The sequence below is a fragment of the Miscanthus floridulus genome, chromosome 1, assembly GCF_019320115.1.
Source record: "Miscanthus floridulus cultivar M001 chromosome 1, ASM1932011v1, whole genome shotgun sequence".
In the NCBI taxonomy this organism is placed as follows: Eukaryota; Viridiplantae; Streptophyta; class Magnoliopsida; order Poales; family Poaceae; genus Miscanthus; species Miscanthus floridulus.
Window position 1 is genome coordinate 179,125,309 of NC_089580.1, and position 13,382 is coordinate 179,138,690.

General features: G+C 46.3%; 2 protein-coding genes across 3 annotated transcripts; one reads left to right on the forward strand and one right to left on the reverse strand.

Annotated features, from left to right (window-relative positions):
- Positions 1 to 1,402: 1,402 nt before the first annotated feature.
- LOC136503844 (uncharacterized) lies at positions 1,403 to 3,483 on the forward strand. Its single transcript, XM_066498795.1, has 3 exons — positions 1,403 to 1,808; positions 1,963 to 2,687; positions 2,784 to 3,483. Exons 1-3 carry the CDS (start codon positions 1,431 to 1,433, stop codon positions 3,181 to 3,183), a joined length of 1,503 nt encoding a protein of 500 aa, XP_066354892.1. The 5' UTR covers positions 1,403 to 1,430; the 3' UTR covers positions 3,184 to 3,483.
- Positions 3,484 to 3,888: 405 nt separating this feature from the next.
- On the reverse strand, positions 3,889 to 9,541 carry LOC136549737 (two-component response regulator ORR21-like). 2 transcript variants are annotated; one of them, XM_066541146.1, is made up of 6 exons: positions 9,025 to 9,541; positions 7,421 to 7,573; positions 6,931 to 7,329; positions 6,668 to 6,744; positions 4,521 to 5,846; positions 3,889 to 4,058 (listed from the first exon to the last, which is right to left on the reverse strand). In XM_066541146.1, the coding sequence occupies exons 1-5, from the start codon at positions 9,143 to 9,145 to the stop codon at positions 4,536 to 4,538; spliced, it is 2,061 nt and encodes a 686-aa protein (XP_066397243.1). In that variant the 5' UTR covers positions 9,146 to 9,541; the 3' UTR covers positions 3,889 to 4,058; positions 4,521 to 4,535. The 2 variants fall into 2 exon arrangements, with proteins under 2 accessions (XP_066397243.1, XP_066397234.1); XM_066541137.1 differs by having other exon boundaries at positions 4,513 to 5,846.
- Positions 9,542 to 13,382: the final 3,841 nt, after the last annotated feature.

Sequence of the window (13,382 nt, forward strand, 5' to 3'; positions counted from 1 at the left end):
CGGATGCCCATGGTAAAAATAATAATAAAAACACTGTAGGGAGCCATACAGATATTTGGTCTGTTCTATGAAGAATCAAGAATGAGCTGGTTTTCTGAATCCCAAGCCGGTTTTCTCACAATTTTAATTCACATGATGCTCAATCGCTCTGGTAATTGCTTCTGCAATGAAACAATCAAACTAGGACTTTGGTGAAAGTGAAACAAAAAGTTTTGAACGTGTGAACTGCTGGACGCTGTCTTTATCTAACAAAAGAACTGCCCCCCTTTTTTTTGTCTGCCGTCATTTAGCACTGAGCGATGCTGGTTATGGTGTGAGAAGTGGTTGCCGTTTGGTAAGAAGTTCCACCCATGGGGTATTGGCGCCATTTGTTGGGCCATTTGGAAGAGTAGAAACAAAGCTTGTTTTGAAAAGAAATTAATCAAAAACCCTTTAGAGATAATCTGTCATGCCTGTGCGCTAATGAATTTTTGGTCAGGTCTGTATGCTGAAATGAATCAAGACCAGTTGGTGGAAGGTGCCAATACGATGCTGCGCGTGGCGAAAGAAGTCTTGGCGTCTCAGACCGCGCGACAGGTGAATCAGCTCCTTCTGCAAGATACTGAAGTGACCGAGCAAGAAGAAGACGCAGCTTAGAGGTGATGGCTCACGAGGTGGTTAGAGGAAGATTGTGTCCACTCCGATGCAGTCTCCAGTATCAGGACGTTTTTGATGACTGTCAGATTTCAGTCCTTTTTTAGTCTCGTTTTGGAGGGTTCTGGATTGATTCTGCAATCTTTTGGCTGGCAACTGTTTGCACGATAAACTTGGTCGCCTGTCTTTCTGGTGCTTGTTAGCTGTTTTAGCTGCGTATGGTGGAAATTCTAGTCTCTTCTGCTAGTTATCTTAGCTGTCGTTCTATCTGAGCTCTGTCTAGTCTGTAAACTCGAATGCTTGTATTTCCGTTATGCTATAATGGGAATGGGGAGTTGCCTCGCGTTGAAAAAATTTTAGCACTGAGCGAGTAGCAGTAATAAAAAAAGGGCATAGCTCAGCGGCTGACTATACCTTACTAACAAATCAACCGCTGTCTTCTGGAGCAAAATAAATAAAACGCAAAATGACAGTGATAGCTGAGGATTTACCTTTGCAATCTGTAGCCCCGGGGCATTGGCTATCAACAAGAGAAGTTTAATCTTGGACATCAGGACATGGTCACTAGATTCTACAAGGCAATGTCGTAGCCTCTTCAATGTCAGCCAAAATCCAAGCTTTCGCTCGTGAAACTCGCGTCTCACCGGCATAGCTATCACGCAAATACATCAACCAATCACTTCCTTGCAAGCATTGTTTTACGTATAAGAAATGCTAGGTCAATGCTTCCACGTACTTTCCTAAAAAATGCTTGCACGTACCAGCAAAGAAGAAAAACGGTGCCATTTGGGAGCTATATGTATAAACAAGCTTCCGTTTTCAAACCCTGGCGTACGTTGGCACGCACCCGAGTGTATGTGGAGGAAATGGGGAGTAGCGCGGCGCAGCGGCGTAGGCGGCAATGCACGCTGGCTCTGGTGACCGCGGCGGCGCTGCTGGAGCGTGCGGATGAGGCGCTGCTTCCCGCGGTGTACAAGGAGGTAGGCGAGGCGCTGGGGGCGACGCCCACCGCGCTGGGCTCCCTCACGCTGTGCCGCGCGCTCGTGCAGGTCGTGTGCTACCCGCTCGCGACGTGCGCCGCGGCCCGCTATGATCGCGCGCGCGTCGTCGCCGCCGGGGCATTCCTCTGGGCCGTGGCCACACTGCTGGTCGGCGCCTCGGGCACATTTCTCCAGGTCAGTGACTGCTACGAGTTGTTTTGCGTCGTTTCCCCACTCACTGGTCACTGGTCACTGGGCACTAACAAAGGGGGCATTCCAGACAGTTTTTTTCCCCTTTGCACTACGTGCGCGCGCTACCTGAACGCTATGTCGAGGAGCACTCTTGCAGATGGCGTTGGCCAGGGGCTTCAACGGCGTCGGGCTGGCGCTCGTTGTGCCGGCGATCTACTCCCTGGTGGCCGACTACAGCGACGACGGCACGCGTGGCACGGCGTTCGGGTGGGTGTCGATGTCGCAAAGCATGGGCCATGTCGCCGGGAACACCCTCGGCGTGCTGCTAGCGGCTACGAGCTTCCTCGGTGTCCCAGGCTGGCGGCTGGCGTTCTACGCCCTCGCGCTCGTCAGCGTCTCGATCGCCACCCTAACGTGGCTGCTCGGCACCGACCCCCGCCCCGTCAGCGTGAAGGCCACGGCTGCGGCCACGCTGGCCCAACTCGCCCGAGAAGCCAAGGACGTGGTGAAGGTGCCGACGTTCCAGATCATCGTGGCGCAGGGCGTGGCTGGGTCGGTGCCGTGGTCGGCGCTCAGCTTCGCCGCCATGTGGCTGGAACTCGTCGGGTTCACGCACTGGCAGACCACCGTTATCACCAACCTTAACAATCTCGCCAACGCGCTCGGCGCGCTGTTCGCGGGGTTCGTCGGGGACCCAGTGGCGCTGCGGTTCCCCAACACGGGCAGGATCGCGCTTGCGCAGGTGTGCACCGCGTCGAGCGTCCCGCTCGCCGCCGTCCTGCTGCTCGCGCTCCCCGACAACCCCTCCGCAGGGGCCGCGTACGCTGTCACGTTCTTCATCTTCGGCTTCGTCTCGCCCTGGTGCCCCGCCTCCACAAACAAGTGAGAAAGTGGCACCACCGGCAGCCCTGCCCTGCCCACGGCTAAAAGGGCTTTTGCTCCATCTGGCAAGTCGCTCACCCCGCAGTCCTTTTGCAGCCCAATATTCGCGGAGATCGTGCCGGAGAAGGCGAGGACGACGGTGTACGCGTTAGACAGGTGCTTCGAGACGGTGTTCGCCTCGTTCGCGCCGCCCGTCGTGGGCATCCTGGCGGAGCGCGTCTTCGGATACCAACCGGCCGCGTCCGGCACGAGCGTGGAGGCTGACAGGGAGAACGCCGCCGCTCTCGGCAAGGCAGTCTTCGCAGAGATCGCCGTGCCGATGACCGTCTGTTGCCTCACCTACACCGCGCTGTATTGGACTTACCCCGCGGACAGACAGCACGCGCAGACGGCCGCTCTGCAGGCGGCGGCGGGGGATCAGGACTGCGACTGCGAAGCAAGTTTAGTTGCCCATGCTGCAGGAGCCGAGGGCTTGAACCAGGCGCTACTTGCCTGAACAACGGAGTAGCAAATTCTGAAGAATACATACTTGCCTGGCTAACCAATGGACAGATTCCATATACAAGCATTTCAAATACCAAATACCAAAGATTTATTGTGCTGTAAAAACATGCTGTTGAATTGTTTCAATGCAGATAAAACCATACATGTATATACTTCTAGAATTGGGCATTTCAGTTACGGTTGATGTATCATCCAAAGATTTATTGTACTGTAACAACATGCTGTAAATAAAATCATACATGTAGGAGTATATACTACTCCCTCCATTCTAAATTATAATACGCTTTGGCTTTTCTAGATACGAAATTTTTGCTATGCATTTAGATATATATACTATGTCTAGTAGATACATAGTAATAGCAATGTATCTAGAAAAGTCAAAACGTCCTATAATTTGGAATGGATGGAGTACTAAATTTTGGTATTTCAGTTACGGCTGATGTTTCATCGTAACGCCAATCAGAGTCTATTTGTACAACATTCAAACAGGAGTGAACTGAAAAAAAAAACAAACAAATCAAATAGGAGTAGTTGACATAGCTGAGACATGAACGGTTTCCTGCCAAGTGCCAAGTAGAGATAATATGTGTGGGGATAAATCGGCTAGGCTGAATTACGACGGTCATAAAAATCATGCTGCAATCGGTAATTACAGGAAAAGAGGACAACGGAAAGGAGTTATATGACAAGGGACTGATTAACTTTAAGTCCTTTAAACTGAACAAACTTCTATAAAGCAAGATTCCACATGTTGTCACATAGATTATTCCCTTTATAAACCAATTACAGAAGAAAAAGGAAGAAACGAAAATACGAGCAACCATTCATCAAACCACTAAATTTGTTTCCAGTGCTCACTGATCAACCCTGCATCAAGCAAAATAATTTTGTTAGGAGTTGAGGCAGAACTAAAAAGGATAATCATGTTTGGAATTATTGCATTAAGTTCAAAAGGAGAGCAGAAGTCACTGTGGAATTTCACATCATGTAGTTCACGGTAGAAAAGGGGAAATGAATAACTTTTCAAAATCACCAAGAATGATAAATAGGATCTTTGCAAACACTAAGTTAGAACAATGATAACATTTAACAAACACAGTATAAATATAGAAAAATAACTTAAGCCTGCCTAACTCAATCAAGTTAATCCTAGTAAAAAAACAGTAACATTAACAATTTGACAATGTTAATACCGCTTGAACTAGAACTAGAAAATACTGACAAGGATTTGGTGAAGTTAAATACAACAGAAAGGATGAATTAATAAGAATATTAATAGAAGAAATAACATCTGGTAGAAACATTTCGAAAGTGTGCTCACCTACTTACAAATTCAAGAAAGTTTCACATCTGTCCACTAAATCCAAATATGTCGGGGTTCACTATGTCACCACTGTTTCCAATGCTGTGGCTCAAGTTGTTAGTTGGAGATTCAACCTCATCCACTGCAAAGCGGCTTGGGATGCAAGTGCCTTTCCCGACAAACCCATGATTCCTCCCTCGTCCTTGGTCAGGCAACTTGCCAAGGGCAGAACTCTGGAAGTTGGATGAAGTGGAACCAGGGTGGCCTTGCCCAAGAGAATTTCCAAAACTATCAAAATCTTGTGAAGGCGACCAGCTGCCGCTAACATCATTTTGACTCTGAAGTAAACCATACTGTGGATTTTTGGACTGAGAAGAGAGCAAGCCAGAGTCCACACTGGTGTTACCACCAATATAGCCATAACTACGACTCAGGGAGTCAGTGCTCTCAGTCTTTAGAACACCTGGTGGTCTTGAGCTAACTCCTATAGCATTCTGATTAACCACATAAGGAATATTCCCACTTTGAAAATTACTAATTCCTGGTGAAGGCATTGCATTTGAGCTGCGGTTCATGAGACCAGGAAGATTTGCTCCATGGCTACTAATCAAAGGCTGACTTGTTGAAGCTTGATTAACCATATCAAGCCCACCCAACAGACTGGTTGATGGTGAAGGTGATCCAAGAAGAGGTTCATGTTTCATGGATGGAGGAATTGATGCCAGAAAACTTGGGGATTGAGATGGTATAATCAAGGGATTTTGATTAGGTGAGATACCCTCACTAGCCGGGAAAGCATTTAACGACTGAGATGGCATAACTACACCAGAAGGTTTGACATCGATATTGTGAAGGGTTCCTGACAGCAAGGTGTCTGGCTGTTGCTGCAATTCATGCAATAGCATATTGCTATTTTGAGAATTGCCCACATTTCCCAATGTGCTTGGTGAATCAGTCATACCAAGTTTGTTATTGGGCCAAGCTGCAAAAGATGGCAATCCTCCAACTGCTGGGCTGCTTTGAGGGAATGCACCATATGTGTTATTCTGACACTTGTATATGGGTTGACCAAATGCTATTTCTCTCTCTCCATAGGGCTTGTTTCCTTTGATTGCAGCCAGTCGCAAAGATGACTGGTCTCTTCCAGGCAACGCCAAACTGCTTGTAGGTCGACCAAGGAGTTCATCCTGCAAAGCAGCCAGAGCTTGAGGAGGGATCTGACCAGAAGCAGCCAGAGCTTGGAATTCCAGTCCTCCTAACGGAGCAACTTTAGCACTAGAAGCAGGCGCAACAAATGGATGAGGTATTCCTGCATGATGCTGAGCAATTCTCTTCAGGTAGAGTCTGAATTTCTGCACATATAAAAAAATGCATATTATCACCATTGATGTCTAAAGCTATGAGGTTATTAAATATTGGTTGGACTTGGAGCTCAACAAAAGCCAATAGAAACTAGTAAAACTTAATGTATTACATAGGGTGATAGGGTACATTCAAAATGCTTAATAAAAAGAGGATAGATCAACCTCATCTAATCAGTTTCAGAGCAATGTCTATAGTTAAATATTTCTGAAAATAGTGTCAAAGTGTCAAAAGCTATTTGCTTTTGTGATATGTACCATGGAGAACTGGGGAAATGGATTTTTTAGTAACATGTTTTCACAATGTTTTCAGTCAAACAATGAATAGTATGACGGTTTGGTGCAATTACATTGCATTCTACAATGAAAGAATAGATAAGTGCTGTAACAATAAAAGCACAAGGCGAATATTTCTGAAAATAGTGTCAAAGTGTCAAAAGCTGTTTGCTTTTGTGATATGTACCATGGAGAACTGGGGAAATGAATTTTTTAGTAACATGTTTTCACAATGTTTTCAGTCAAACAATGAATAGTATGACGGTTTGGTGCAATTACATTGCATTCTACAATGAAAGAATAGATAAGTGCTGTAACAATAAAAGCACAAGGCGCTCAAATCTGAGTTCAGTCTGGCAGGAAGCCATCTATTTATATCACTAACAAATCCAGATTAAATTTTCAAAAAAAATGCAGATTAAATTTAGGTAAAATAATGAGGTGCAAGATGTACAAGTGCATAAGCGGCAACATCATGTGCAATAAAGATAAAGGTACTAAAACATGTAATGTTATCAGAAAGCTGGAAACCAAACCTGCAAATGGCTGGCAACATTTTCCCTGGTTAAGCCAGGGACATTCATCAATTCCAAAATTTTCTTTGGAACAGCTTCTGCAGAAAATATAAAACAATATAAGCATGATGGAGAAGAGATGACTTCGTTCTAAGGTTCAGGTTTTTGACGGTAATCAACAATACTCAAATTCAATCAAGAAGGCGCATAACTGGCAATATGAATTTACAGCAAATTCCTGTCAATAAAAGTAAGAAGTACAAAAATATGTAGCAAAATCTTACTGTCTATCCCGAGGTGATTGACTGCGTTAACAAATTGTTGATGAAGCTCAACTGACCAAACAACTCTTGGTTTCTTTGATGTAGAAGAAGGATCACCATTTTCCAGGTCAGTTTCATCATCTTCTTTCTCTCTTTTCTTTTTCTGAGATTTCCAGCTGCCATCATCTCCATCATTCGCAGAGGAAGCGTATTCATTATCATTATTGGTTGGTCTGTTACGATCGGTATCATCTAGGCTACCAGAATGCTCATGATCCTTGTTTTCATTAAATTTTTTCCTAACAACATGTTGCCAGATGTTTTTCAACTCCTCCATTCTGACAGGTTTTATTAAATAGTCACATGCTCCATGCTTAATTCCCTTCATTACAATATCCGTTCTTGAATCAGCAGACATCACTGCAAGTTTCATCAACAATTATTAGTGATGTGTTCCAACACCACATGTTAGCATACTGAACAGAAAAAACAGGAAGAAATATATACTCACTGATAACTGGAAGGTCCATCTCCAGGCCTACAAGTTCAAGTAGCCTGAATCCATCCATATCCGGCATGTGAACATCACTTATTATAACATCAAAACCACGCCTATTCTCTCGCAACATAGTTAGTGCTCTTGTAGCCTGAGGACATGTTGTCACTGTAAAACAAAAGAAGAAAAGGTCAAAAAGGTTTAAATTTCAAAGAACTTATACAAGGAAAATTCAACAACAGGTATGAAGCAAAATTTGAGACTGACACATCCGTATTATTCAAGAACAAGCTAACCTAGCTAGCTTCTGTCCCTGTGAAATAGAAAAAAGTTCATGAAAATGTGGATCTAAAAGAAAACAAATAAAACCCATAGCATGCAATATTGTGTCATGGTCTCATGGAGCAACAAGAATCGAAAAAATTACAAATTCAAAACCACACTAGCAACAAGTATTGGATTCTATATTTGAATTGCAACTTAATGGAAAAAAACATATCACATCCTGATGCTTGCTGTGGCTTAGTCATGCATATCCAGCTGACAGGTATCAATACGAGGAACAATGGCTAAGAAAAGCATGCTCAGTAATTTCTCACACTTTGCATTTAATTAACATTTAGGGCCCTATCCCTATGTCTAGAATTTTGCATTTTCTTCGATCTTCTACCAAACTAGCACTAGCATCGAAATAATGCATTCATTAGTTGTAGTTAGCTTCTAAGGCAAGCTGCACAAGGATACGTCCAGAAGACGACAAACACATCAGGAAATGAAAATAGAAAGATACGATATCACCAATTCCTGCAAAACAAAGTTAAACCTGGTTCCCCCCCCCCCCCCCCCCCCCCCCCCCCCCCCCCCCCCCCCCCCCCCCCCCCCCACACCCACCCACCCACCCACTCATTTTCCCGTGCACGCATGTGGTGCTAGCGCCCACAACAGAATCACTAGAAACAAACATTTCAAGGAATTATGGGTTTCATATACATGGATATTCCCATACTAAATGCAACATGGCATGTCTGCATCCAAAGAGTATTCTCATTTAAACATAGGCCTAATATATGATTATCAGGACGTGCGAGGTAGTGACAGGTGCATCACCGATACACTACATATACAATAGTGGTGGAATCCGAATTTAGCTGCGGCAAATCCTCGAAATCTAATCTTGATACTTTGATAAATGCAAAAGCACTCCGAGTAGCAAGCAGCAGCAGTAGCTAGGCACGTACACAGATTTCCCACGTATAACGCATCCACTCAGATCTCCCTATGCAAATATATACCATCAATCAAACTACGCCCAAATACAGACGCGTTAAAATTTACTTAAAACACCCGTTAGAATTCTAAGGGAAGGTTTCTTATATATTGATAACGGGACATCTCAGAATTCCCCAGAATTTACGGGAGGGGCGTGTGAATCGCATAAAGCAGAGCCTTCCCGGACTACAAACAGATAAAACCGTAGCAAGGCATGAAACAGAAGCAAACGTATTATTGTTAACCGATAGGAACAGGAAGCAATCAATCGCCTCGCGCCCAGAAGACGCCGAGGCACGCCAAAGCAACCGAACCGAGGGGAGAAGGAGAGAAGCGGGGCAGTTGCCCACCGTCGTATCTGCAGTCAAGGAGCATCCTCTTGAGCACGAGGAGGCACGTCGGGTCGTCGTCCACGACCAGCACCTTCATCCCCACGGGAAACTCCCCTCCCCGCGCCTCTGCCGCCGCCATCTTCTATATCGAGAAAACCGAGACCTCACCTCGTTCCCTCCCGTCCAAATCACACCTCCATCGCCGCCGTAGATCCGGCGCCTAGCCGCTCGCCAGGACGCGCCTCGGGAGCCGCCGCTGATTCAGAGACAGAAGCCGCAGGCACGGGCGGGGAAAGGGAACAGCGAGGCAGGGAGGGAGGGAGGAAGAGGTGGGGCGAGCGAGGAGGAGACTAAATCGCTAAGCGTGATTAGCGAAGCCAGTAAATCACGCGATTGGCCGTGGGTCAGGTAGCGATTACGAGTTACTGCTAATGACGCCGCTGGCCAGAGCTGCTGCTGCGGCCTGCGGCCTGCGGTTGCGGCTGCGCTGCGCGTTCACTACTTCTCTCTCCTCCCTGTCTCTGCTTGCTTTCCACTTGCGGCGGGGCGGGGCGGTCCGCGGCGCCCTTTTCTCTCTCTCTCGAGATGGCTGCGTGCGCGCTTAGCTGGCCGCTACCGGGTGCTTCCTTTTAAAAACGGCTCGCATTGATTTTGTCTTAGATTTCCTTCCATTTTTTTTTGAAGATCCCATACATGCAGCCTGTTTGTTTCGGCTGAATTGGCTTATAAGTCATGGCTAAAATTACTGCTGGCTGGTTTGGTGCGAGAGAAAAATATTGTTCAAACCATGGATTATAAGTCAGATACGAGCGAATAAACCGAAACAACCAGGCTGATGGTCTTGAGCTTTCCATCTTTTGCAACTTTCTACCGATCAGGACTCTTGCTCGATTGGCTCAGCTAAAGTTGGTGAGGAATACTGGTAGCATTGCTTTGATTGGGGCCGTTGGGCCATTGCTTGAAGTTTCCTTTTGTGCTTGGCCATTCTTAGGATGTTGATTTACGAAGGTGGCGTTTTGGAATTTGAAATTTGTGCGTCCAGATTAGAGAGGGATGAGGGTGGTCGACGGCGGGGTCACCGTAGGTGGGGACGATGGACGAGGCAACGGCGGTAGGATTTTTAGGATTTTTTTGGGGAAGGGGGGCTGCTCCATTGAAGATGACTTAGAAGGGAGGGGCCCGATTGAAGGGCAGCGAGTGAGGCGTGGGGGGCACCAAGCGGGCAGCGGAGGATAGACGCTTGTGCGAAGCCGACGACGAGGATGGGGAGTCGCCAAAGATGTAGGTATGTAGCCGACTGGAATTAGGGAAGGGCGGAGAAGGAATTGTGGGATGGACAGCGGGTGGCGAGGTCGCCGGTGGCCGGGCCGACGGACAAGGCGGGTGAGGGTGGGGGCAGTTGTGGAAGAAAAAGAGATGAGGAAGAAGAAACTATGTGGCAGTACAGTATCTATAGAGACACGCTCGCGTCAGGGATGAGCTCTGTACAAAGTGAGTACACCCATACACACAACTTCCTTGTAACTCGATTTTTTTTAGAAGGGGCGGCAAAAGCTTTGCCGTGATTTATATCAAACGAAGAAAATAAAAAAGCAAGTGCTAGCCCAATTTTTTTAGTAGAAACCGGGTCAAAAAACCACCAACTAGGAGAGTGCACCACTCGACTATATGCTCAACCTTTAGCCAACTTGGTCAAAAAACAACCCTACTAGCAACTCGGTTATCTAACCACTAGAAGCACAACTCCAACGAAGAAAGGAACTAGCAAAAATGACTTGGAGCACCGAGCACCACCACCTTGGAGAAGCACTATGGAAGATGACAATAGATCAACAGTGAAAACTGGATAGCCTTGCAGAGCCTTCAAGAAGGAAACGGACCATCGACAAGCTAGCCCGATAAGAAAAGGTTTTTACCTGCAAAATCCAGTACGGTAGGAGGAGAGGTAGAAAATGATGCCCCAAGAGGGGGACGACGCTCGTAGACATCGTAGTCCAAGCTTTCACCCCAACCTCATGCAACCTCCACACCTAAGTCGTCGGAGACCCAACCCTACTAGGGAGGTAGGATGCGGCGAGAGGTCAGCAGCCGCCCCGCCCGGCTGCCGTCCCTAGGAACATCGGCCAGAAGAAGCGCCGAGAGAAGCCCGTCGGAGAGTTCACCCCCCGCAGCTGATCCGGCCAGCTCCACCACGGAAGTCAGCCCGAACAAGAAGGAAGGCAGACGACGGGGAGAAAAGAGTCGGGATCCGAAGAAGCCCAGTCATCCAACCCACCAACGTCCCAACCCCTGGCGAGCTCACCCCGCATCAACCCACACCGCATAGGGCCTCCGACAGGCCCCGCACCGAACTGTTGCCGTCTACACACCCACTCCCTAGCCCTTCCAGGATTTGAGCCAGACCACAACAAAGGCACTAGGACCTTGGGCACACCATCACGCTGAGACGCGTGACAACCTGAGCCACCGCAGCCCGTCCATCCGTATCATCGGACACACATCACGCGCCGCCGGCCGTACCACCACTGCGCGACTCCGCGCTGCGCGCGGCCTCTGAGCCACTACCACCCCATGGTTAAGCCACGAGCTCCACCGCCGCAATCCTAGCCGGGATGCCCGGAAATGGGTTCTGACCCACCGGATCCGGTGGTCCAATGAAGCTCCGATCGGGGTGGGGAGAGGAAGATCCGCCCAACGAAGATGAGAGCGCCGCCACCAACGACATCTGAGGAAGCCTGCGACCTTAACGACGCGGGAGAGAGCCCTGCCACCTCCTTCCTCGCATTCGCCCGGACCTCCGGCGACCTGCACGGGCAACAGCGAGGCAGGGGAGGTGGAGGGGCAGCGGCGCTAGGGTATGGAGGTCCGCTTGAGCCGCTCTAGGAGGAGTGATGCGGTGGGTGGGGGGGGAGCCTAAAGTATTGTTTCTTGACCAATCCGTTGTGACTGCTTTGTAACTCGAAATTGGCGAAATTGGAAAGTTAAAATTTCTCGAAGTGCTAGTCTTATAAATGAGTCCTAAGGTTAGGTCTGATTGTAATGTAAAACATTTCAAATGTAAATATGGGTGCTTATATACATATACATGGTATATAAACATAGGCACGCTTTTTATTTTACAATGGTTTATTAAAATTTGCAAAGTCCATTATCGAACCAAATAGGAGCAACACTTGATTGCATTGAGCCTTTGGACTTTGGTCCATCGATGCTATGTTTTTTCTTTTCATTTGTTTCTTGCCCAGGCATCTATTTTAGTCCAAATTTGAGTGACCACATTTATTCCATATTCTAAGAGATCACCCTGTCTTATTGACGCAACGAAAGCGGCTTAACTATCGCTAGCAATTCTATTACTCTCCAATTAGGGGCGTGTTTAGTTCGGCAAAGTTTGGTGCACGATTTTCCACTGTAGCATTTCGTTTGTATATGTGAATTATTGTCCAAACATTGACTAATTAGGCTCAAAAGATTCGTCTCGTAAAGTTAAAGCAAACTGTGCAATTAGTTTTTGATTTCGTCTACATTTAGTACTCCATGCATATACCGTAAGTTTAATGTGACGATAAATTTTCTTTTTGCATAGTACATTTTTGGAGAACTAAACAAGGATCAGAGGAACAAGTGAAGCTGCTAGCTCGAGGACCCTTGCCTTAGGATAGTGATGGATACCTATTTTCCCTTTCATGCTAGTCAAAGTACTAGTCTATGTCGTGACTTCGCGGGGTGAAGCTAAAATTCTAGAGCAATTATTATATTTGACAACACAATGCAACCAGCTCAAGTGGCCGAGCTTACTATATTGATCGAGAACACTTATGAAATATAAAATAATAACAACCTAAAACGATCATTTGCCCTAAATCATCTCTAATCTTTGAGACCGAAAATTATTAACATCATTATATCTCTTTTGGTTGCACGTGGTGTCCACTTGCCACGTCTACTAGAAGCTTATAAACATGTGCACGATACTCCCGATCGTATGAGTTAGGTTTTGTTTGTATCCTATAAGCTAATTGTTAGCTGTTAAAAGTAGATCTGATGGATCTAAACACCCTAGCTAACCTATAGTCTAACTAATAGCTCAAAATAAATTATTTAGCTAATAAAAAATATTAGCTGGTGCTAAATAAATTATTTATAGTCAATGCAAATTATTAACTGTTGTTAATGTGTTAGTTAATATTCAGCTAAGTACTACTAACTATTACCTAGAGGATCCAAATAGAGCTAAGCTAATATGTTAGTTAACAGGCCGCTAATAAAAAAACTATTAGTTGGTTTCCTCCGATAGTTAGTTGTTAGTTAATAGCCCGCTAATTAAAAAAACTATTAGCTGGTTTACTATTTAGCTAAGTACTACTAACTATTAC